This window comes from Malania oleifera, chromosome 5 (assembly GCF_029873635.1).
Source record: "Malania oleifera isolate guangnan ecotype guangnan chromosome 5, ASM2987363v1, whole genome shotgun sequence".
NCBI lineage: Eukaryota > Viridiplantae > Streptophyta > Magnoliopsida > Santalales > Ximeniaceae > Malania > Malania oleifera.
This window is the reverse complement of record NC_080421.1, coordinates 99,331,772-99,356,716: the sequence shown is the minus strand read 5'-3', so window position 1 is coordinate 99,356,716 and position 24,945 is coordinate 99,331,772. Positions and strand designations below refer to the sequence as shown.

Below are 24,945 nucleotides of genomic sequence, written 5' to 3'. Positions count from 1 at the left end.
GTTCTGGTTAAGTCAGATTGCGTTCTTAGGCCATGTGGTTATTGAGGATGGTATATCAGTTGATCCTAGCAAGATTGAAGCTGTGGTCGACTGGGTGAGGCCAAAGAATGTGCAGGAGGTTCGGAGTTTTCTGGGACTGGCGGGTTACTATCGTCGGTTCGTAGAGGGTTTCTCTAAACTGTCTGGACCTCTGACATGATTGATCAGAAAGGGAGTCCAGTTTGAGTGGACCAGTGATTGCGGGCAGTGCTTTCAGGAGTTGAAGTACCAGCTGGTTACTGCTCTAGTGTTGACCATTCCTTCGGGGAATGGTGGGTTTGTGATTTATAAGGACGCGTCTCTGAAAGGTCTGGAATGTGTGCTTATGCAGCAGGGTAAGGTAGTGGCGTATGCTTCTTGGCAACTGAAAGAGTATGAGAAGAATTACCCTACGCATGATCTAGAATTGGTTGCTATGGTATATACACTGAAGATCTAGCGACATTATTTGTACGGGATGCAGTGTGAGATCTTCACAGACCATAAGAGCCTCGGGTATTTCTTTACACAAAAGGAGTTGAACATGAGGCAGAGACATGGCTTGAATTGATTAAAGATTACAATTGCACGATCAGTTATCACTTGAGGAAGGCTAATGTGGCGGCTGATGCGTTGAGTCAGAAGTCAGGGCCTACGGCTGTATCTGCGATTGTAAATCAGTGTCACATTAGATGGGATTTGGAGAGTTCGGGTATAAAGTTGGTGGTTGGTGATCATCAGGCTTTTCTTGCTGGTTTGGTGGTCCAACCGACCTTGTTTAAGCGTATAAAAGCCGCACAGGCTAGTGATGTAGAGTTAGCAAAGGTTATGAAAAAGGTATAGCAGGGACTAGCTACAGAGTTTAACATCTCTGAGGGAGGCGTGCTGAGGTTTGGGACCAGACTGTGTGTTCCAAACGATGATGAGATCAGAAGGACGATTCTAGAGGAGGCGCATCATTCTATGTTGACGGTACATTCTGGTAGTATGAAGATGTATTGGGACTTGCGCGAGACCTTCTAGTGGTTTGGTATGAAGAGGCAGATTGCTCAGTTCGTGGAGCAGTGTTTGACGTGTCAGCAGGTGAAAGCTGAACATTAGAGGCCGACAGGGCCATTGCAGCCTTTGCCTATTCCAGTGTGGAAATGGGAGCATATTTCCATGAATTTTGTGACCGGTTTGCCACCAGCGCTTCACGGGCAGAATGCTATTTGGGTGATCGTAGATAGATTGACTAAATCTGCTCATTTCATACCGATGAAAGTTAGCTATCTTTTGAGTAGGCTAGCAGAGTTGTATGTGCATGAGATTGTGAGAATGCACGGGGTACCGGTGTCCATTGTGTCAGATCGAGATCCGAGGTTTACTTCTTAATTCTGGATGAGCTTGCAGGAGGCATCGGGGACGAAACTTACTTTCAGTACAGCGTTCCACCCCCAGACTGATGGACAGGCGGAGAGGACGATACAGATATTGGAAGATATGCTGCGAGCGTGTGTGTTGGACTTCGGTGGTAGTTGGATACAGTTTATGCCACTTGTAGAGTTCGCTTATAATAACAGCTTCCAGTCTAGTATCGCTATGGCACCGTTCGAGGCTTTGTATGGTCAGATGTGTCGATCTCCTTTGTGTTGGGATGAGGTTGGTGAACGTCAGGTGTTAGGACCTGAACTTGTGCAGCAAGCGTCTGAGAAGGTGGGTTTGATCCGCAAGAGGATTAGATCAGCTCAGAGTCGGCAGAAGAGTTATGCGGGTGTTCGCCGCCGTCTTTTAGAGTTCGAAGTGGGAGGTAAGGTATTTCTACGTATTGCTCCGATGAAAGGAGTGATGAGATTCGGCAGGAAGGGCAAGCTGAGCACAAGGTATATCGGACCATTCAAGGTACTTGAACGAGTGGGTCTGGTAGCCTACAAAGTTGCATTACCTCCAGCACTTTCGAGGGTCCACGATGTGTTTCACGTGTCCATGTTGAGGAGGTACGTGTTGGATCCTTCACATGTTATCAGCTAAGATAATTTGGAAATTGGGGATACTTTAGCGTATAAGGAGATACCTATTCAGGTTCTGAACCGTAAAGTTTAGAAGCTTCATACCAGAGAGATACCGTTAGTGAACGTATTGTGGTGAAACCACGAGGTTGAAGAAGCTTCTTGGGAACTAGAAACGGAAATACGCCGAAAGTATCCACAGTTATTTTGAGCACTTGTACATGATCCTACTGTGGGTTGGGATAGGTGGTTAGTCGTCGGGAGTGTGTGTGTATTGTGAACTCCTGAGACCGATGTATATGTAACCACGGTATTCCTCCGTCATAGGTGAGGGTAAGTAGGTGTATGTGTATGATGGGACTGCGCTGTAGTAGTTGCCAGTTTCTTGTTGGTAGTTCGTTTATGTGTATTCCGAATATAACTTTATGAATGAGATATGGCAAATTTCGAGGACGAAATTTTTGTAAGAAGGGGAAATTGTAAGAACCCGAATCGTGATAAATGGGTTTAAATAAATAAGAGAGGGACAAATTGGGAATTTGGCAGATTTCGTCGATGAAGGCCATGCATTTCTCATCGACGAGGAGAAGCCAAGGAGTCTCGGAAAAATCGGAGATCCCAGATTCGTCGACGAGGCCACCAATTCGTCGACGAAGTTAGTGAAAGATTCGTCGATAAAGGCACCATTTCGTCAATGAAATTGCCCAAGTCAAAGGGCTATAAATAGGAATATCCTTTACTCCTCACTAATTAACTTCAAATATCTCTCTCTCTCTCTCTAAAACTCTCTCTACTCTCCTTTTCTCTAGATTTCTTCGCCGATCGTTGATGGAATCAGGAATCTGAAGTTACCATGGGGATCGTGGAAGGGTTCTCTACAGTTTCTACGGATCGGAATCTCGTTTCGCAGATTTTCAGGTTTTGGCGAAAAATCGAGGTAAGGCTCGGTTTTCAATTCTGATCCTATAGTTTTGTAGGTAACTATCTTGTGAGCATATTCTGTACTGTGATTTGTAGGTTTTGGAACTCGGTTCGCTGTTTAGGGACCTTAGAGTTCGGGATTTGTTATCAGGGGATAAGGTAAGGGGAACTATGTTTATATTGGTTATTTTTGAAATCGGACTCGGTGGAACTGTGGTCCACGGTTTTGTGTATGTTTTGGCAACTCATTTGGGGGGATCTAACGAGAAAAACTATGAGTTTTTCATTATTACAGTTTTGGGAAAAGGGGGCGACGGGCTGCATCCCTAGTTTTGTTGAAAACCGAGTATATGTGTGATTTATACTGTGATATTGGGATGGCCGTGCCTTGACTTGTTTAAACTGTATTTGTTTGGAAAACCATGATTTAGATTACCAAATGGGTGTGGTTTATTTGGTTATATGAGCATGCATATGTTGTATTTTGGTGAAATAGGAACGGGGTTCCGAATTGTTCCAGGTTTAAAAATTCGGCTTTTGCCGAAGAGTGCGCAATACCACTAGATTGGCCGGCTTTCGAGCCGAAGGGTGTGCGAGGCTTTCGAGCCGAAGGGTGTGCGAACACCAGATCTGCACCGGTTCAACACTGATGCTATGCTAGGTTACCAGGGGCACCGGCGTTTGCTGAAGGGTGTGAAATACCACCAAATAGTCCGGCTTCAAGCCGAAGGGTGTGAAATATCACTAGATCACCGGTTTTTACCGAAGGGTGTGAAATACCACTAGACAGTCCGGCTTCGAGCCAAAGGGTGTGACGACACCAGATTGTATTGCTTGAGTTGTAGAAATACTAGAACTATTTTGATTGTTTTGACTATTGATCCATGCATGTTAGTGTATCATGATAACACTCAAATGCCACACACCGATATAACCTGTGTTCTTCCTTACTGAGAGGTGTCTCACCCCTGCTATACGTACATTTTTACAGGTCCTTCGAGTAACCGGAACTAGCGTCCTGGTGTAGGGAGCGTAGTGGCCAGTGTACTGCGTTTAGCGCTTGGGTAAGTGTTAGGACTGTATTTTTGGTGGGTTGCCATTTTGAGATATGTTTGGGCACCCATTTATACGTTTTGATTCTGCTCTTGTATAGACTCTGGTATGGTACTGTATATGATGTTATAGAATGGCCTTTTTCCATTGCGTATATGATTGTGTTTAGATGTGTTTAGGGTGCCTGGGAACCCCACGGGGTCGAACCCTCATCTATTGTACTGTATTCTTGGATGTTTTATCGGATACAGGGACAGGTTTGACTACATTTTCACCCTTGGGTCCCATTTCGGGGTTCGAGGCGTGACTTCAACACTCCCCCTCAAGTTGGATCATAGATATTAATCATCTCCAACTTGCTAATGAAATCATCAAAGTTCTGTCGTGCTAACCCTTTAGTAAAGATATTTGCAGTTTGTTCCTTAGTAGGTATGTAAGTCATACAGATGGTTCCTTCTTCAACCTTCTCTTTGATAAAATGTCGGCCCACTTCCACACGTTTAGTCTTGTCATGTTGAACTGGATTGAGAGAGATACTGATGGCTACTTTGTTGTCACAATAGAATTTGATAGGAAATTTCACCAAAATCTATAGCTCTTCCAAGAGTTTCCGTAACCATAGCCCTTCATATATTCCTTATGCAACTGCTCTGAATTCAGCTTCAGCACTACTTCGAGCCATTACATTCTTTTTTTTGCTTCTCCAAGTTACCAAATTTCCCCATACAAAGGTGCAATATCCGGTGGTAGACCTTCTATCTTCCACGGATTCTGCCCAATCTACATCTTTAAAAATTTCTACTTCCTTACTTTCACATTTCTTGAAGAAGAGTCCTTTACGCGGAGAGCCCTTAAGGTACCTAAGGATCTTGTACACATCATCTCGGTGAGCCTTTTTTGGTGAATGCATGTGTTGGCTTACCAAACTTACTGCAAATGCAATATCGGGTCTGGTATGTGATAGGTAGATTAGCCTACCAACCAATCTCTAATACCTCTCCTTTTCAACTGGTATTCCGCAGTCTTTGATCCTCTTTACTGTTTCAATCGGGGTTTCATTGGGTTTACATCCAAGCATGCCAGTTTCGGTTAGGAGATCGGTGACATACTTTCATTGAGAGACACTGATACCCTTTTTTGATCTAGAAACTTCCATTCTCAAGAAATACCGCATTTGTCCCAAGTATTTAACTTCAAACTCAATAGCTAAGACTTTCTTTAATCATTCCATCTTTACTGTATCATCCCCAGTTAGGATTATATCAACAACATACACTATCAGAATTGTTCTCTTACCACTTTCAGACTGTTGGAAGAACATAATGTGATCTAATTGCTCTTGTCGATATCCTTGGTTCTTTATTACTCTTGCAAATCTGTCGAACCATGCTCTGGGAGATTGCTTGAGTCCATACAAGGACTTCTTGAGTTTACATACTCTATTTTCTTCACCTTTCTTACTGAAACCTGGTAGTATCATCATGTAGACTTCTTCTACCTCGCCATTTAGAAATGCATTCTTAATGTCGAGTTGTTGTAGTGGCCAATCTAAGTTAGCTGCCAAGGACAAGAGGACCCAAACTATATTCAAGTTTGCCACTGGTGCAAAGGTCTCCGTGTAGTCAATGCCATAAGTCTGTGTAAATCCTTTTGCAACAAGTCTGGCTTTATATCATTCAACTGTCCCATCAACTTTATATTTCACTGTGAAGACCTATTTACAACCAACTAGCTTCTTCCCTCTCAGCAAATTCATAACGTCCCAAGTTCCATTTTTCTCCAGGGCCCACATTTCCTCCATGACAGCCTCCCTCCATTCAGGAATTTTCAAGGTTTCCTGAATATTCTTTGGAATTTTCATCCTGTCAAGGTTAGAGGAAAAAGCACGAAATCCTGTAGACAAGCTTTTATAAGACATGTATTTAGACCAGGGATATTGAGTACATGACTTGGTTTGTTTTCTGACTGCAATGGGTAAATTGATGTCACCAGGTACAGGCTTATTAGAAGGGAGCTCATGAACATCTATTACTGATTGGGATTGGGCGTGGACTCATGGTTGCTCGGAGCTATCACCGATTCCAACGCTCTTGGTGCCACAGGTATGCGATTCTCCCTGTTCTTTGTGTTCGGCTTTCTTGAGTAAACAAGTATTTCTATGTTGTTTTGCTTTTCTGCATCTCCCCTTGAGGTTAAGTGATTTTTTGTGCATGACAGGTCAAGAAATGATGCAATGGTAGACTCAGGAAATGATGCAATGGTAGACTCAGTGTATGACACAGATTCATTAACAGAGAAATTAAAAACCGATCTCCACTCCATTTCTCCTTCTGAAGAGACGGCTTTGGGAAGTAAGGAGTGGTTTCAAAGAATGTGACATCAAGGCTAACATACAATTTTTTCATGGTAGGATCAAAACATTTGTATCCTTTATGAGTAGAAGAGTAACCAATAAAAATGCACTTAATGGCACGAGGTTCCAATTTATCCCAATTGTGAGCATGAACATGAATAAATGCAGTACATCCAAAGATTTTCTGAGAGAGATTGGAGTGGAGCCAAGTGTTGGGAAACCATTCCTAGAGTTTCTGGAGAGGAGTTGCAAAAGAAAGGACTCGATAAGGCATTCGATTAATGAGATGTGTAGCTATTAAAATGGCATGGCCCCAAAAATATTTTTTCATGTTTGTAGTGAACATAAATGCCCGAGCTACTTCAAGAATATGCCTATTTTTACGTTCAGCAACCCCATTTTGTTGAGAGGTATCCACACAAGAACTTTGACGAATAATTCCATTTTCTTGAAGATAATGTCCCAAGATATCATTGAAATATTCTGTAGCATTATCAGTACATAGAATTTGAAAGTGAGTTTGGAATTGTGTTTGAATAATGGAGTGGAAACGAGCGAAAATGGAACGAACTTCAGTTTTATCTGTTAACAAGTAAACCCAACAAATACAAGTATAATCATCAATAAAAGTAACAAACCATCTCGTGTGAGTGCGATTAAGAGAACGTGAAGGCCCCCATAAATCACTATGAATCATGGTAAAGGGTTTGGATGGTTTGTATGTGGATTTAGAAAAGGAATTACGCTGATGTTTTGCAAGTTCACGAAACTCACACTGAAATTCAGAAGATGTTTGATTTGAAAAAATGGAAGGAAATAAACGTCTTCGATATTGAAAATTTGGATGACCCATCCTAGAATGCCATAACAAAATTTCACTATCACTAGAAACAGATGCAGAATCACAAATAGCAATTTTACATTGTTACATTAGCCTCTTCAAAGTAGTAGAGTCCCTCATACTCCTTAGCACTACCAATCGTCTTCCCCGATGATAGGTCCTGAAAAACACAATGAGAGGGAAGAAATTTAGCAGAGCAATTGGAGTTTTTAGTCAACTGGCTAATGGATAGTAAGTTGCAGGATAAATTAAGAACATGAAGAACAGACTCTAGTGTGATGGAGTCAGAGAGTCGGATATTCCCTTTGCTTGCAACACACGAGAGTGACCCATATGCAATTTTAACTTTAAAATTTCCAGCATATGGTGAATATGATGAAAAAAGATGATAGGCATCGGTTATGTGGTCAGAAGCACCAGAATCAATAATCCAAGGAGTTTTGGATTTAGAGGTTATATTCAAATCTTGCAAAAAATTACCACTTTGGGCTAAAAAATCCGAAGAAGTATTTGAAGAAGAAGCTCCGTAATAACAAGGTCTAGTCCACCTCAACATGTTCTTCTTCTTCTATGCATTTCTTCCCCTTCTCATCCTACTCGTGCTCCATCATTGTCGGCGACCGCGAACGAGACGCACAAGCGATGCTGACTAGTCGGAGAAATCACTCCTTGGTCTTTTTGAGCACATTAGTTCGATTCGTGAACTGAGACATCTCTGTGAGGTTCGAGGGGGATTTGATTTGTGCGACGGTTGATGCTCCTACCGGGTCCGCCAGCCCAACAGTCAAACGGAATAGTCGGCACCGGCACAGCCACTGACTCGTCCTCCCTAACCCCGGGAAGATCCATCATGCTAAACGCGGCGAGCATGTCGGTGGTCTCCTTGTCGACTTTAATCTCGTTGGTCTTGATGGCGGAGACGTCAGAGAAATACCCAAAACGGGACCCTTCTGGATCCGCTTCATGAGGTGGGTGGAGAAGCCGGCGATCTTGTTGCGAAGGCGCTTGGATGACGTAGATCTGGGAGATGTGGCCTTCGCCCTTGACTCATCATCAGGTAATGTGGCCAGGATGCCAAATTTCTCCGCCTGTGGGATCTTGCGATGACATCGGCAGTGCACCTGACTCGTGCCGGCGTCGCCAACGCAGAAGATGTCATCTATGTCAAGCACATCACCACCGCCGCCATCGACTACAGTTTTTGGTTGGGATAGAGAGCGGACTTCGAGGAATCGATCGGACGATGGAGCTGTGCTGTTGACGGTGTCGTCTGCCATTGCTAACTAAGGTGTAGAAACCCTAACTCTGATACAATGAAAACGGAATGGAATTTCTGTATTTCTTGAATTCTGAATTATGTACATCCTAATCTTACAATATATAATACAATCAAATATTCTAAACAAGGAAACAATCTCTATACAATCTTCTACATTTACCTATCTTCTATATTTACCTACTTTCCTATTTTACTCCATATTTCCATGGATACTCGGGATTTCAACATGGGATGGGTACCTCAACAGTAAGGTAACATTGATGGGAGTGGAGGAAGTTGTCATTAGGCTAATAGAATTATTGTTGAGCTAGCAATGGGGAGGTGGCTATTTTATGTCGAGGGTAAAAATAATGTATATTGTTATGGGCTGCCACTCTAAATTGTGTTGGCAGCATCCAGGATGGTAGTGATGGCCATGTGTCAACACTGACTGCACTGGCATACCTTGGTGGTGATAGTAGTACTGTGTTGATGATTACAATAGATTGGAGCTTTTTGTTACCTTGCTTTGCTGCTACCAAGTCCATAACCAAACATGACAATTTTTCAATATTGTCAATTTGAAAAAACACTTCCTATGAAGTGCCGTCTACTAGGTTTGTGATAGAAGATTCACTCAAATTTTGTGTAAAACAATAACTAAAAATACTTAGGCCCTATTTGGAACTCCGAAAATATTAGGAATAGGAAGGAAAATATAAAGGAATCATCATTTTTATGTTATTATCAAAGAAAATGAGAAAGAAAATAAAAAGTATACCAAATTTATAAACAAAAATTTGATTTTATACATTATTAATTTTTTATTTTAAAATTTTTTAATTTTATTAAAATAAACTTTTATTTTTTATAGTATTTAATAGAAAAGAAAAATATAAGGGAAAATGAATTTTTTCCTTTTCTTTTTTATTTTTTTCCAAGTAAAATCCTTGATCGAAACGGATCATAAAAGAATAGAAACTTTCTGCTTATTTATGTTATTTTCTGAATCTATCTGGTCAAGTACTCAAGTTAGTCTACACCTCAAAGAGAAAGGGAATGTAAAACATACTTTGTTATCCCGCCTGTGTAATTTTTTTTTTTTAAAGAAAAGACAAATGAGCAATGGCAGAAGCTAGCTTATTTATTGTTCATTATGAATTTTTAATTATCTTTCGCACAGAAATACTTGACGCTTAAACTACAAGATTTCAGTATGTTTTTTATCATACCGGCCACACAACGCAATCCATGCGCCTGCACAAAAAAACGTGGATATTTGATAAGATAACAGGAGCAATTGGAACATGCCCACGTTGATGAGCATAACGAAAAGCTGGCATCTAGGAGGAAAAGATGGTGAACATCAATGCTGCACTTGTTGGTGGACCAAAATTCAACATACCCATTTCATAAGAAGCACAATAATAAACTAGCAACTAGGGGAAAAGGAAGACAATAACATAGAAAGCCTAAATCAAGCGGGAAAAATACCCGTCCTTTGGAGAATAGAGAGAGCCCCAAGTTAACACAAGACTCTGCCGTCTCTGTATCGGCTTCCGGCGACGGAGAAGTAGAAGAATTGCAAGAGATGAGAGAAAGATGACCCTTCTTTCGGTATTTCAAAAGGGTACTCCTTCTGGGTAGAAGCCATGTTTCGGCCTTCGTTCCTGAATTAGAAAAGCAGAGCAGGTGTTGCTGAAGTGCAAGTGCAGCCACAGCCATTGCCACCTCTTCTGATCCTCTTGCTTTTCTGCGATTACGTTTTTATCCTCCCAAAAAAATCGCTAGTCCATGGCGGTTTTGGCCTTTGGGCATGTGTGTTTGGAGTCACACGGCGTCGTTTTGATTCAGCTGATCCATCAGAACACGCTGTCGTTTTGATTCACTCTTATGTTAAATCCCAGAGTCTCGTTTGTTAGGGTCTCACTGCTACGACACTCCGCCATTGATCGTCGCCTTCTGTGCTAGTCCGAACCTTCGAGGTATACCCTCTCTCTCTGACAAACCCAAATTTGTACGCAGGTTAATTTGTTCGACATTGGATCCATGTGAATTGCCCGTACAGAGATATTGTCTGTGTAAACGTTTTTGGGATCTTTGAATGCATGTGTAATCTTGCAAATGCCATTTTTGTCTCTCGAGTGCATTGTTGTTTTGTTTGAACTCTTTCGTCATTCTGGTGTTTTCTCCCTTTTTGTGGGGGTAGGAGTGTTGGGAAACTCTGTAAACAAAATGCCTGCAACTGCAACAACTCTTTGCTGTTGAAACACCTCAGCCGCCTCGCCTACTCTCATGGAGCTGTGGACGGTAGGCGTGCTAGCCGGAATGTCAAGGGACCTTTAGTTGTGAAAAATATTTTTTTTTTATTTTTTTATTTTTAATTTTTAAAGCAGTTTTAGAATTTTAGCTTATTTTTAAAATTTTCAAGATCCATTTTGAAAAAAATTGAAAATAAAGAGTTTGTTCAAATGTTCAAAACAAATTTTCACATTTTTATTTCTAAATTTTAAAATAATTACAAAAAAGACAAACTTGTTTTCCAATCCTTCAAAAACTATATAAAATAGTATTTGGAATCATAGATTTTGAAGCTTGAATTTGAATTTGTGTGGATTTGAAAGAAATTCAATGCATAATCCAGATAAATTAAAGTTTAAGATCCAAATTTCATGCTTCCTCACGTAAACTAAGAGTTAGAAATCTAGAAAATAATAAAAAAGATGTTTTTCGATTTTTCCACATAATTTGGAAATTAGAAACCAGTGGCATTTTTGTAATTATTTTTAAAAATAAAAAACAAACTATTTCCACAAGCAAATTGTGTTAAAACCTTTTATTATTATTTATTTATTTCATACAAATATTGTAAAAATGGAAAATTAGTTACTTTATGGAAAAAAAGTTAGGAAAACTTAAATGGAAAATGAAAAATATTTTTCACAACTAAACTGACTCAAAAAGTTTCCATTCATCAAAAGTATAATGAGTGGAAAGTTAATTGGCATTTCTTTTAAAATAGGTTTTATTATAGAATGGGCTTGTCTTAATCTTTTTTTCATACTTAGAATTAGTTTTAAAAGGCAAAGGCGTAAGGTGAGGCCATGGTTTTAAATCACGGTAGCAGGTAGCGTAACGTAACAGTAACGGGTGTAACGAGAAGCGGGAATAATGGATGTTACATAACGAGAAGTGGGTGTATTGGCCGTGAATTTTTTTGAAGCATGCCCAACCTTGTGCATATTAGCGTACTTGCATGTTTTAAGCTTTTAGGCCTTCTTAGAAAGAGTTTTAGTGTATTTTGGATCCTTTAACTCGTGTAACTAATTTATTTGGTAAGGGAAACAAGTTTACATTTGTTTTAAACCACCATTGATAGAAAAATTACGCGTGTGTGTGTATTTATATTTCTCATTGTTCTTATCTGTGATAAATTCTTATGTGTGCTAAATTAATTGATAAAAAAATACATTATACACTCCATAATCTATTAGACACATAAGACATACGAATAATACAAATATAATATAGCTAGAAAAGAAAGAAGGTTGAAGTTGAAAAATATAGAACATAAATTTCACATTACTAATATTATCAAAATAAAATATTTTCCTAACAAGTTAGTATATTCAAATTGTTAATTAACGCATCTATTGTGAGTATTCAAAAAAATAGTAACTTTTGTATCATTGTCATCCTCATTATAATATTTCCCCCTCTTGCCACTAGGAATGTTGAGAATGATATATGAAAGAGAGGGAAAAAGTGAGAAGAAAAAGTAAAAAATAAACAAAAAAAAAAAAAATTACTGTAACAGTCCTGTAGCGGTTACATAACAGCCGTAGCAGCCTTTACGTAACGGTTGCAGTCCATAACGGCCGCTATGGCCGTGATTTTTCTTCCCACTGATTGTGTGGTGTGTAACAGTATCGGTAACCCAAAAAACCGTTACGTAACGGCGTTACGTAACAGTCACGGCCTTTATTTAAAACCATGGGTGAGGCGCTCTAACCCTCAAGAGGCGAGGTGTAAGCCTTAAGGTGTTGGGGCGTAAGTCTTTTGAGATTTTATTTTTAGATAAAAATTTGTAAATTACATATTTTAAAAATAAAAAAATTAATAAAATCACAAATATAATGTAAAAAAAAAAAAAATCAAATATAATTTGCAAACAGCTTGTTGACCATTCAAAAAAATTGCTAGTTAAATTCATTATGTAAATCATGACAAGTGACAGCTATAACATTACAAAGTTTAAATTATTTTTCAAGATGTAAGATATAACTAAATTGTTTTGGAAAGGTTGAGATTCAAGAGTTTTAGAAATCAACTCACATTATGACTTTCCTTTTATATAAACATAGAGTTAATATTTTCTAGCCAAATCTTATTTGAGAATCACACACCTAAAATGCGTAAACCTCAAGTAAACAGGTGCAAAAGGCATGCCTTTTGTTCAAATGCGTGAGCCTTAGTGTGTAATGAGTTAGCCTTTTTGGGATTTGGTTTTTTAGATTAAGCCTCAATACGTTTTAGGCATGCCTTGCCTTGAAGCAAGCCTCGATTAAGCATTTTAAAACATTGCTCAAAATTAAGAAATTAGATAGCTTTTACTCTCAAGGTTGTCACTGAATGCTGAAAATAAGCATAATTTGAGTGTGTATTTTTACTATTTTACATGTTCTCTTTTGTTTCCAGGGGAAAAAAAAAAAAAATTAGGAAGTTGAGATAATGGTTGTTACTTGTTACATTGAAGATAATCTTATTTAGGAAGTTAAATATTCAGGATTCTTAAAGAATTATATTTTGGAAAGTGTTCATTCTATTGGTATTCTAATTTCTTGCCTGTACCTCGGATGAACATGGATTTCACATTGTTTTAACATGCTTTAATAAATTATCTTCACGATAAAATAAAATAAAGAAGTTTTGGCTTTCTGTAATTGCATGAGATCGGAAATCTACTCAGTTATGTTTCTAATTAAATTTTGTTAAGTTAGGTTTTTGGATAACTGTGATATTGGAGTTTCAGCCAAGATGCAAAACGATGAGGGGAAAAACATGGATCTTTACATTCCAAGGAAATGGTATGTGGAGCAATCTTTTTTCATAGTAAATAGTGATGGAGCAAGGAGAGATTCCAATCTTTTAGAATTTTCATTTTACCTGCAAGTGGTTGTCTCTCCAATTCATAATGATTAATGATTTGTACTACGACCCTTGTGGCACTTCATTTCAAATATAAATATCTGGCCCTCGTCTGGTTGCAAAGGAAGCTTTTGTTTGATGTTGGTTATTTTAACGACAATTTTCTCTGAAATTGCAGCTCTGCTACAAATAGGCTCATTACTTCGAAGGACCATGCATCTGTACAGATTAATGTTGGACATTTGGATGAAAATGGCATGTACAATGGTCACTTTAGCACCTTTGCTCTTTGCGGTTTTATCAGAGCTCAGGTTTCTATCCTATTCTTATTCTGTTAATTGTGATATTCTCTTGGACATTCATCCTATGTAGTAATTTTAAGATGGTATTACAGAGTATGGGATGGATCATTTGATGTTTCCCTCACTTTGTTATTATTTTTCCTTTTGGCTTTTTGGTGTTTCTTGTACGATTTTGTACGGTTCATGTTTTGGCTGTGGTGCATTTTGTTGTCTTAATTGCTTTCCTATGTTTCTAAATGAGAGTTAGCTGACATAGTTGGATGTTGTGATATCAGATATGGTGTGGTTTGATGCTGACAGCCTATGTACATATACACATGCATACAATTGAAATGCATTGAAAACAATATTCCAAAGCAAACGGTGACCTAATTTGTCCTTTGACAACAGAATTCCAAAGCAAGATTCCATGCATACAATTGAAATGCATAGAAGACTGTAGAATGATACCAAGACAACAGGAAAGGCAGTCATAGCCACAGTGACCTAATTTGTCCCTTGAGAAAAAAGTAGGGAGGGTGTGTGTGTGTGTGTGTGTGTGATTTTTGTTCAATCCCCATAATCGTGCACTTAGTTCAAACTTGCATGAAGCTTGTAGATTATTGCAGTCATATCTGTGCACTGGCTGTGATTCACTCTTTGACCAATAATTATGCGCCATGTATGTGTCTTCGTAGTAGTGTGTGTGTGTGTGTGTGAGAGAGAGAGAGAGAGAGCCAACATAATGTTCATTGGTATTTGAGTATATTTATATATTATATTAAAATATATAAAACATTTTGAAATATTGTTATATAAACATGCTAGAGGAATTTGTTGGGTCTTTGTTCTATGTGGGGGATGGCCCACATATAGTTGGTATACTCCACTTGGAGGTCTTGGTCTATGCCCAAGTTGAAGATCATTTCTATGCAGTGGTAGCGCACTTAGTTGGATGCGTATGCAATGGAATTTGTAATAGTGATAAAGTTATAATTTTGCTATGGAAGATGAGTAGTCATCTTTGGAGAAGTAAATTCAGTTCTCTGGGAACTGCTGGCTGGCAACATTTATTTTTTGCTTGCCTAGGGAGTGAGAGAGAGAGAGAGAGAGAGAGTTGTTGAAAACTCTGCATTGAAGGGGCCTATGCAGGAAGCTTGTTCTTGACCATTGGATGGTGAATTCTTGTTTGATTGAGCTGAAATTTTCATTGTTCATTTGTGACTTCTCCTTCATTTTGTACAGTTTGATTGTGGTTTGGAGCTTTTTAGAGCTGTTTTTTTTGTTGTTGGTTTTAGTTGAGACCTCTTCACATTTCGTTCTTTGTTGGTTCCACCTTGTTTGTTGGTGATGACTTAAACTATATTAGGTGTCAAGAATTTTTTGTTCTTGAAGATTATTGATTATGTATGCTCTAGTTTTGACCAGGGAAAACTCACTATAATCCTATTTTTGACAAAGTGGATGTTGAGTTATGGCTTTTATCAGAGGGGTTATCGACTTGACGTCTGTCACAAGTGGGAGGTTTCGTGTGGAGGGTGAAGAGACCTACAGGGTCCCTGAGCTCTCCAGACCTGAAATCTCCCTGTCTACTTAAACCATGGCCAGTGAGGGTGTATTGAGGGGGTTGCCCCCCCGTGGTATGGTATAATACATTTGATCCATGGGTAGTGTAATTGTATTATCATATGAGGATATCTTGGGGTTTTTATATGCGGTTGTACATATATTTGTAGCTGAGGGTTGAAACTAGGGGTGTGCAGATTTCGGTGGAAACCGAAATTACCGACCTAACCAAACTAGTTCAGCCCATTTAGTTCATTTTTGTAGTATATTCGGTTCGGTTGAGTTTGAGTTATCCTACCAAAATAAAATTGGTTCAATTTTGGTTTTCTAAACACAATTCGGTTTGAACCGAACCAACTAAAGTTTTTCAATTTAGTTCACAATAGCCCAATCCCCGAAGGCCCAGTTTTGCAGGCCCCTTTGTCCTCTTCTAAGGATCCTCCTTCCGAGTCCTAGACATCTCCAGCTCCTCCTTGATTAGTGATTGCAACTACAATTGCATCATCCTTGCCATAGTGCCACCTCTCCGCCCTCTATGGCTCCATCTTCCTTACTCATCCTATTAACCGCATTTTCAATATTTCCAAGTGAAAACTCACAATCTACGCATCTTAGGTACTGCAAATTGTTATCTACATCATATATTGATTGTAATCTCCCTCCATTAGTGCTTCAATTGTCGTAATAAACAACTTACAATCCTATTGCATCTTCAGCATCTAGGATCCTAGATTGTTTGCCCCAATATAAAGGATCTTGAATGAAATCATAAGAAAGGAAAATTTGATCCTATAATAGAAAACACTTTGGATGCTTGGTTTGGTACAAGGCCTATAGAACTAGAGAGGAGCTTTGGTTCGGTTTGGTTATCAAGACAACTAAACTGAATAGAATCAATCAATTTAGTTTTGGTTCTAAGAGGGGTTTGGTTTGGTTCGATTCATTCACACACAAAACTGAAAAATTTTGATTTCTTACTTTTGGCTCCCGAACCGACTGATTGCACATCCCTTGTTGAAACCCTAAGGTATGATATAGTGAAAATTGTGAAGGGCCTCCGTGGACATAGGCACATGTCAGACCACGTAAATTCATTGTTCTTCTTCTCTTTTTTGATTTTCTTTGTTTTCATATTGGCTATGTGTATGTGCATAATCTTACGGCATGATTTCACGATAGTGGAAGATTGGAAGCAGACTAGTGATCTGTGTTTTTTCATTTGAATGGTTTTCCACGTAAATCTTAGCATCCTCTTTATTTGCGTGTGGTTGATTTTGTGGTTTTAGTTTCATTGTGATGACTTGTGATATTCGATTATTCTACTTAGTGTTGTTGTTTTGAACACGGAAGGATTATCTTGGTCTGTTTTGTTTCGGCTCTCACCTCCTCCACCCTTCCCCAAAAGAGTTCGCAAACCTACACTTTTTTATACCCTGCTGTTTTCTAGTTTGTTTCTACTTTTTCTTTAAGCAGTTTGACTGCCTAGGACATAACAAATTTTCAATGCATCACCTCTATTCTAAAGGGCAAGTTTGTTATATTATTTGTATAGATCACAATTCATAATTGTAGTTTGTCTTTGTCATTCTGTAATAAAATTAAAATAAAATCCTTTCTCAGTGTGCCATTGATGTGTCCAAAAGAGTGTTGGACAAGCATCAACAATTCAAAAAATTATTGGAAATTTAAAATATATTAGCATTAAGAAGACATCCAAGGAGTGTCAGGTACATGTCCAAGGTGTTAACTTATCACATATAAGACAGACACATCTTCATGGAAGTGTTCTTGTTACATAGCCAAATGTTGTCCAAGTTTCTGAAATTTAAATATATATTTGAAGATTATGGATTTTGGAACATGTGATACATCTTCCCAGGGGATGTTGGGTGCATAAAATGTGTCTAATGCTAATATAGCTTGCGTCTAGAGGTGTTTGTGTATTTGAATAAAATATTTATGAGTTATATATGTTTTAAAGTGGAAAATATCATGAAAATCTTAATTTTAAGTGAAACAAGATAGGGTTCGAGATAGAAATCAAGAATTGAATTCATTATAGGACCTAGTGTATATCATTTTTATAGAAGATGTTGTGCCATCAATTGGCTCCAACCAAGATGCTCTAGAAGGATCAAGAAGCCTGTGACAGAAGGATTAAGAAGCATGTTCATCAATTTTGAAATAAAGAAAGGTGGTTTAGGATTTAGGATGTCTACAAGTATCATTTGTACTAGCATTGATGGAGAACCACCAACAGAGAACTTTAGATGTTTGTATTGTAGCCGTGATTTTTATTTTAGTTTGGGAATGTTTCTGGCCATTTTAGAAGTTTAGTTAATTTAGGTTTATTTTGTGCATTTTAAGTACTTTCGGATTATTTTGCAATTTTTTTTTAATTAGGGTTATTTTTTCGTTATTTGTTTTATTTGTATTGTTGGGTGTTTAAATACTTTGTAGTGTATACGATCAGTTATCAGATGTGAATTTCAGCATTCCCGCACTTTTCTCTCTCTCTCTCTCTCTCTCTCTCTCAGCCTATCCCGCTTCCTCTCCCTCTCCTTCTTCCTCTTCCTCCTCCCTTCTCTTCTCTGTTCTGTGTCCAATTTCTCTCTGTATCTGTTCTTATCTTGACTCTCTGTCCAACTCTCTTTTCTGCCTGCAGCATTTTCTTTCTTTCTTTCTTCTTCTTCTTATTCTCTTCTCACTCTGTTTCTCTCCCTCAATTCTCTTTTTATTTCTGTTTCTATATCTGTCATACATTAATCTGATGCACTAATTTCTGGGAGTCATTCCTATGTATTTTGAAAAGTTGACCTTTTGATTCAAAATATGTCTGTGTGAAACAGAAATTTGATTCAAAATATGTTTTATGATATGTAAATGAAACAAAAATGTTGTTTTCAAACAGTTGCTCAAGTTATGAGGTCTAATAAAAATTTGTGAAATTATGGTTAAAATCTTTCAATGGCTGTTTTTGGATATATGAAAATATTATTTTCATCTTTTGGGGGTTTTGGGTGGTGAGGCAGGAGGGAATTGTCCATTGGAAATTCTTTTTCTTTTCTAGTAAAAATGTAAGTTTTTTTTTTTTCTGATTAAAAAGTGTAATTGAAAGTGAGGTTACCACAAACAATTTAGGCTATATCAATTGGCATCTGGTAGGTTCCAAATAAGTTCGAAGGAGCTAGTCATATGCAATCACAAGTAGATAAAAACTAAAACTGCAACTTCCTTAACTATATTTATAACTCCTTATAACTAGATTTGAAACTTCATATAATGAGAGATGGACCTCAAGTCTCATTTAAGGCAGCCCATTCTAACTTGGCGGGGTCCAGTATTCAAAAATAATTTAAGGAACTAAGGATGTGCAATCACAATCAGGAAATACACTTAACAACTACCTTCAACTAGATTTGCAACTCCATATAATGGGGATAAATGGACATTATGTCACACCACGGCTCCCCAATCCCACTCCACAGGTACAGTAGGTTCCAATTATGTGCAAGGAGCCAAGAATATGCAAACAATTTTTATAACTTTTCATATATTGGTGTATAGCTTAGTAGAATGAGGTTTGATGAACCATGGGCCACACCGAGGTACCCAATCCAACTCTCTAGTAGGTCTCAAATTAGTTGAAAGAGTCAAGAATATGCAATCAAACTGGGAAATCTTTATCTGCAAGTCTATAATATCTTGGATTAGATTTACAGTTCCAAAAAAAAGGAAAGTTATCACCAAGGGAGCCCATTTGCACTAAAGAGGTGTGGTAGGTTCTAAATAAGTGCAACAGAGGCATGATATGCAATTGCAACAGAAAAAACTAGACTTACAACTATCTTGAGCTAAAGTTACAACTCATAGTAACTTCATTTATAACTCTTTGTAAGTAGAATTTTGACGCCTCATTTACTGTCTTCAAAGACCTAAATGCATTAGAAAGTGAATTGGAACATCAATAATTAATAATTCAATTTTACAACTCACTTAAACTGGATTTACAATTCATTTAATTTAGTTTTAAAACTCAGCTAAATCATTTTTATTATTTTATTGAACTAATTATACAACTAATTTGAGTTAAATACCTTCACAAGATGAGTGGAATATGCAAATTGGATTGATCCCTTCCGCTGCTCTTGCATCACTTGGAAATTTCAATTTGAGAAAATGAGCTTCCTCCTCATCATCTACACCATTTTCCTCCCAATTTTAATCCCTAGCAAGTAAAAACCACAACCTATCTGGTTAATTGATGGATTGCTTGCTAGTGATGGATGATAGTAAATTGATGGATTGAGACAATTTTTTAAGGTTTTATTTTGGCACTACAAATTTGGGGAATAGCCAGTCACTATTCACGTGGTAACTGGTCCCCTCTGGTTTCATCTTACATGGCATAGCCTTACAAAATTCCCTTAACTATAATTTGGTGGAAGGAAGTTACAGTGCTGAATAATATCATCTTGCAGGGAGATGCTGATAGTGCACTCGATCGTCTGTGGCAGAAGAAAAGAGTGGAAGCCCAGCAACAGTAGAAGCATGATTATTTCCACATGCGTTTTGCCATTTAAGACAACTTTCTTGGCTGTTGGCAGAATGACTGGATTCTTTTTGTTAAGTAGCTGAAATTGACCCACAATACTTCATCCTTCCTACTCTTAATTCTTTGGATGGTTTACATTCCTTTTTCTCTGTTTTGTTTTTTTCATCCTTTTTAAAGATTTTATCCCCTTCTCTGAGGGAGTGTTAGTTTAATCACTGATGCTAGTAGACATTGCTGTTTTGATTTTTGACATGGCACCATCATCAGAACAAGCTAGTAGAATGGTTGAATAATATTATCAAAACCTTAGTAGGTGGCAAAGCTTTGTTGTTATTATTGCTACTGTTGCTGTTATTTTTATATGGCATGGTTGTAGTTGCAGTGAGAACAACACATTATTTGATATTTGTGAAATCATCACTCTGACAGATCGAACCCGCCAAAATGGAGAGCTTCTGATAGCCAAGTGATTCAAAGGTTGCCCCTGCCTTATGTTAGGAGTGTCTTTTGTACAAGCTTTTCCCGGTCATTAAAACCATTTGTAATTACAAACAGCCAATGAAGTGACTGGTGCTCAACTCAACATCCTATGTACTGCGCACAATGTTAGAACTGGGAAACAAGGCCCTCTTCTTCTAATGCCCTTCATTGCTGTTTTACAACAATTTGCTATTGCTGCTGTTATCTTTCTTTTCTATGGTGATTGCAAGATCATGTTTTGAAGTTCTATAAAACATTTTACTCAAAATAGATTGAATGGAGGACTAAACTACACCTTTTTTTGTTTTTTAATAGACAAATAATGTCATTTATTGACATCCGCAGGTGCACTCCTCCAATAGCTAAAAGCATCAGAATAAGCCCAAAAGCTGCAAAACCCAATGGGAAAATAAAGGAATATGAAGTTAAAAATACTCATCCTACAGTAGTAGTAAAGGTCTTGGATTTGGAGTTGTATTGGATTTGAATAAGATGTGATATAAAATTATATTAAAAATATCCAAATTCACTCAAATTAGAATTTTAGGTTTGAAATTCATACCCGAAACACAACTTTAAGAAACATTAAAAATAAATAAATAAACACAAAAACCCATATGCTTGAACCGCCTTTTTGGCTTTTTTGAAAAAAATGGACCAAGCTACCATGATTCGAACCTGTGAGTTATTACTACTTACTACTTAATAGTTACAATTGTCAGGACTACTTGCTACTTAATAGTTACAATTGTCAAGAAAATTTGGCGAGGTCTACTGGGTAAACTGGTAAACAACAATTAAGTAATTAAATAATGCACGAGCCCAAACGCACTCATATTTCAACAGCTGTTCTTGCAGGCTTCGGTTTTCCTCGTGCCGTCGTCCTCGCCAAAAGGTGAGAAGTGCTCGATCCAACACATGGGAAAAAAAATCCATAAATTCATAGTGGACTCCATTTTCATTTTCACCCAGAAAAAGTGAAGTTGAAGCCACTGAATGAATGAATTAATGAATGAAGTTGTGCTCGATCACCATGCATCGCATCCATCCCCCTTGCTTTATGAAAGAGGAAAGGCAAGGAACCATCATAGCTGTATCCATTTAGGAAATATGTCTACAAACATTGTGGTTGGCGTCGTCCATTCTCACTTCCAAGAAGAAAAAGAAAAAGAAAAATAAAAAAAAATGAGGCATACCCACTTCATCAATTTTCACGTTAAAGGCTGAACACCATTGCTTATCCGCCACATTTTTTTCTTTCTCACTGCTCAAAAGGTTGCTTCCATTATCCTGCTCGCAGCACCACTGAAATGCACCTATGAAAGCTCCATCCTCTTTGCTCCCTTTTCTTCTCCTCTTTGGTCTTTTACGTACCCTTCTGTCCTTTATGTAGTCCTTTTATTCATCAGAAAGAGAAGCTAGCTAGGGTCCTGATGGAGCCATGTGAAACCCTAGCCCCATACATGTGCTCTTGTATCCTATATGGGGTGATTTGCTGGAGCCTAGGTCCTTGTGACTACTGATCTCAAATTTTAGTAGCATATGCCCTTTATATATATATCACCAAAATTATATTTGTAAATGGAATATGGAATTAATAATTTGATCAATTTCATAATTAAGTGTATAAAGTTTGTTTTGTGAATGCTAATTAAGTCGCTAAGTAATGATGTAGAACTTGAGTTTAACTGTTCTTCATTGACTTAGTATGACTTCACATTTGATCATATACTATATTCAATAAGATCAAATTGATTGACCAACCTTAGAAAATTGGATCACAACTTAGTGTGGGGTGATCGATTTGTTGAGCATAGGTCATTGTTACCATTGATCTCAAAATTTGTACCATGCGCCCTCCACATATATTTATATAATTGCAATTTTGTAAATGGATATGGATTAATAATTTGATCAATTCAATAAGAGTATAAATTTGTTTTGCAAATGCTAAGTGGTCACTTAGTTGTGAAAAATATTTTTTATTTTTTATTTTAGTTTTTTAAAAGATTAGAAAAAAGTTAGCTGATTTTCATTCTTACCACAACAATAAACAGTTCAAACACTACTTGTGAAAATAGATTTTTTTTTTAATTTTAAAATAATTACAAAAATGTCACCTTACTTTCGAATTTTTCAAATTTATATAAGAAAGCTAAAAAAAATATTTTCGTTATTAAAATATTTTCATTATTTTTCTGAAGTTTTAACTCTTACTTTGCGTTTGGCAGCATGAAATTTGAATCTTGAACTTTTAATTTGTGTGAATTATGTATAGAGCTTTTTCAAAATCTACACAAATCCAAATTCAAGCTCCAAATTCCATGATTCCAAATATTAGCTTATATAAATTTTAAAAAATTAGAAAACGAAAAATGTATTCCACGACTAAATGGACCTCAAGTTATGATGCAAAATTTGAGCCTTCTTAGTTTGGGTTCATATTTAATCAAGTAACTATTCAGTAAGGTCAAATTGACCAACCTTACATGGGTCATTGCTTCTCATAGTTGGCTTTGCAAGTTTGGGTATGAGATTACTAAACTACTATATATGTATAAATGATGTCTATTTCACACTATGAAAGTTTTTCAAATTTGATAACCATCTTTTTTGCAACAACTAACCTCTCCTAGATCCATGTTGCCAAAATTATATGTTTTTAGTATTATCTCCTTCTTTTATTTCTTTGACCTGCATTAGTTCTCTCCATATATTTCCTATTCAATCAGATTGTATTTGGTTTATTCTACATTCTAATACCATGTTTGGTTCATGAAACAAAATGGGGCAAGACTAGAATAAAGTTTAAAATTGATTAACCACATGCAAAATTTAACAAATTTGAATCTCTATCATATTCCTATGCACCAAAATTGTACTAAAGATTTAGAAATATAGATTTCAAACTTCATATTTGGATTTATATGGATTTGCATGAAACTCAGTATAATTTTGCTTAAAATTTATCCAAATTTATACAAATTTAAGTCTAAGATACAAAATTTCAAGCTACCAAACACAATATAAATGTTATTGGGAAATGTACCAGCCATCATCAGATGTTCTTTTGCTTATAAACTTATGTACCATTGTGGCGCCCTATCTAATGTAATAGGGTCTAAGTTCATAGTACACAACTTGACACTACAATGACACCAAGTGACACATTTGGTTAAGCCAATGTCACACACTCAAATTTGTTGATTAAGTCCTACAAGTGTACAACAATTGCAACAACATTCACAAGACAACAATATTTATAAGAGCAACGCCTCCCAACCTTTTCACTTATTTAAAAACAAGCAATACACACTTTAACATGTGTAGGAACACTGTGCACGAATTCACGTTGGTTACATGCATGTCACCCAACATGTTAAACTAATACTACATAGTTAACACTCCCATTTACCTAGAGCCTGCAATTGACACCCCCAACTACTTAGGTTGTGTTGGATGCAATCAGCACTGCCCAATAACGTTAAAACAACTTCCATTTATGAGTAAGTAGCTTAAAACATACCCAAATATCAACTCATGAATTTACCACTAACCAAATCTGTCTCCTAGCCTTAATTTGGATGACGACCAAATGCGCTTTAATTTTGGAGCCCATTCGGAACGGAACAATAGGCGCAACATATAAAAAGGATTGCTTTCGGGTGATTAGGGTTCGTGTGGTTGTACCTGCAAGAGAGCGAGAGGGAGAGCATTGTATCGCCGCACTCTCTATGTTTTCTTCTTGATAATATTGAAATCTCTAAAACTCCGTGAACGTAGGCAAAATTTTCGAACCACGTAAATATTGTCTTGTGCGTGTGATTAATTTTTCTTTGGCGTTATTTTTTTCTATTTTGTTTCTCATAGGTTTCGGGAATTTGTTCTTTATTCTCAACATGACCATGTCAAATAGGCAATTTACATCTATCTTTAGCAACATAGATTAACCAACAATAGAGTTTCAAAACAACTCATGAAAAGCCACCTTCAGTTACCTGCCTTGGCACATGAGTTGTTCAAACAGTGTGCCTGGGCAATATTAAGCTACTCAAGAGTCTGAAGTGGTCAATCTTTGAACCAGAGCTACTAAAATATGATGCAGAAAAATGGCCGGCCGGCCGGAGACCTCCAACTTAATTGTGGATAAGATCAATGGATCGTCCTTGATTTTTTTCTTTTTTCTTTTTTCACCAGATACTCCATTCCATTTCTGTAGCTTTATGCTTTACGTAGAGAGGATACTTCCAATTAAATTCCAAGTGGGTATTGGAGGACAGCATGATTTGAGTGATGGCATGCGAATTGAGATGTGCTCCACCAGCTAGCTAGCTAGCTACCAATGCAATTAACTTCTCGTCATACCAAAAAGAAAAAGGACAGAGAGAACCCATTGTAGTTTTAACATCACAAACTCAAAGCACTGTAGTGCTCTACCAGAGCATGCCACAGCTAGACTTTTACGTCATTGACTCATTGGAAA

At 37.4% G+C, this 24,945-nt stretch overlaps 2 protein-coding genes across 4 annotated transcripts in view; one reads left to right on the top strand and one right to left on the bottom strand.

Annotated features, from left to right (window-relative positions):
• The window catches only part of LOC131155693 (protein LOW PSII ACCUMULATION 1, chloroplastic), a 36,538-nt gene extending 26,330 nt beyond the window's left edge, over positions 1 to 10,208 (bottom strand). Inside the window, exon 1 of one of the 2 annotated variants that reach the window (XR_009136881.1) lies at positions 9,927 to 10,169. Coding sequence is in view for 1 of the 2 variants with exons in the window: in XM_058109004.1 (XP_057964987.1) it covers positions 9,927 to 10,157 (231 nt within the window). In the remaining variant the exon portion in view is untranslated. Of the gene's footprint in view, positions 1 to 9,926 lie in introns of both variants that reach the window. The other variant, XM_058109004.1, reaches the window with a different exon arrangement.
• Positions 10,209 to 10,325: 117 nt separating this feature from the next.
• On the top strand, positions 10,326 to 20,303 carry LOC131155694 (small ribosomal subunit protein eS21). Of its 2 annotated transcripts, none has more exons than XM_058109005.1 (4): positions 10,326 to 10,417; positions 13,433 to 13,519; positions 13,759 to 13,891; positions 19,909 to 20,303. In XM_058109005.1, the coding sequence occupies exons 2-4, from the start codon at positions 13,470 to 13,472 to the stop codon at positions 19,972 to 19,974; spliced, it is 249 nt and encodes an 82-aa protein (XP_057964988.1). In that variant the 5' UTR covers positions 10,326 to 10,417; positions 13,433 to 13,469; the 3' UTR covers positions 19,975 to 20,303. The 2 variants fall into 2 exon arrangements, with proteins under 2 accessions (XP_057964988.1, XP_057964989.1); XM_058109006.1 differs by having other exon boundaries at positions 10,328 to 10,417; positions 13,465 to 13,519.
• Positions 20,304 to 24,945: the final 4,642 nt, after the last annotated feature.

Coding starts and splice junctions, on each gene's coding strand:
- LOC131155694 (XM_058109005.1), top strand. CDS start 13,470: ATGCAAAACGATGAGGGGAAAAACATGGATCTTTACATTCCAAGGAAA. Junction 13,520..13,758: donor CTTTACATTCCAAGGAAATG/GTATGTGGAGCA, acceptor CTGAAATTGCAG/CTCTGCTACAAATAGGCTCA. Junction 13,892..19,908: donor GCGGTTTTATCAGAGCTCAG/GTTTCTATCCTA, acceptor ATCATCTTGCAG/GGAGATGCTGATAGTGCACT.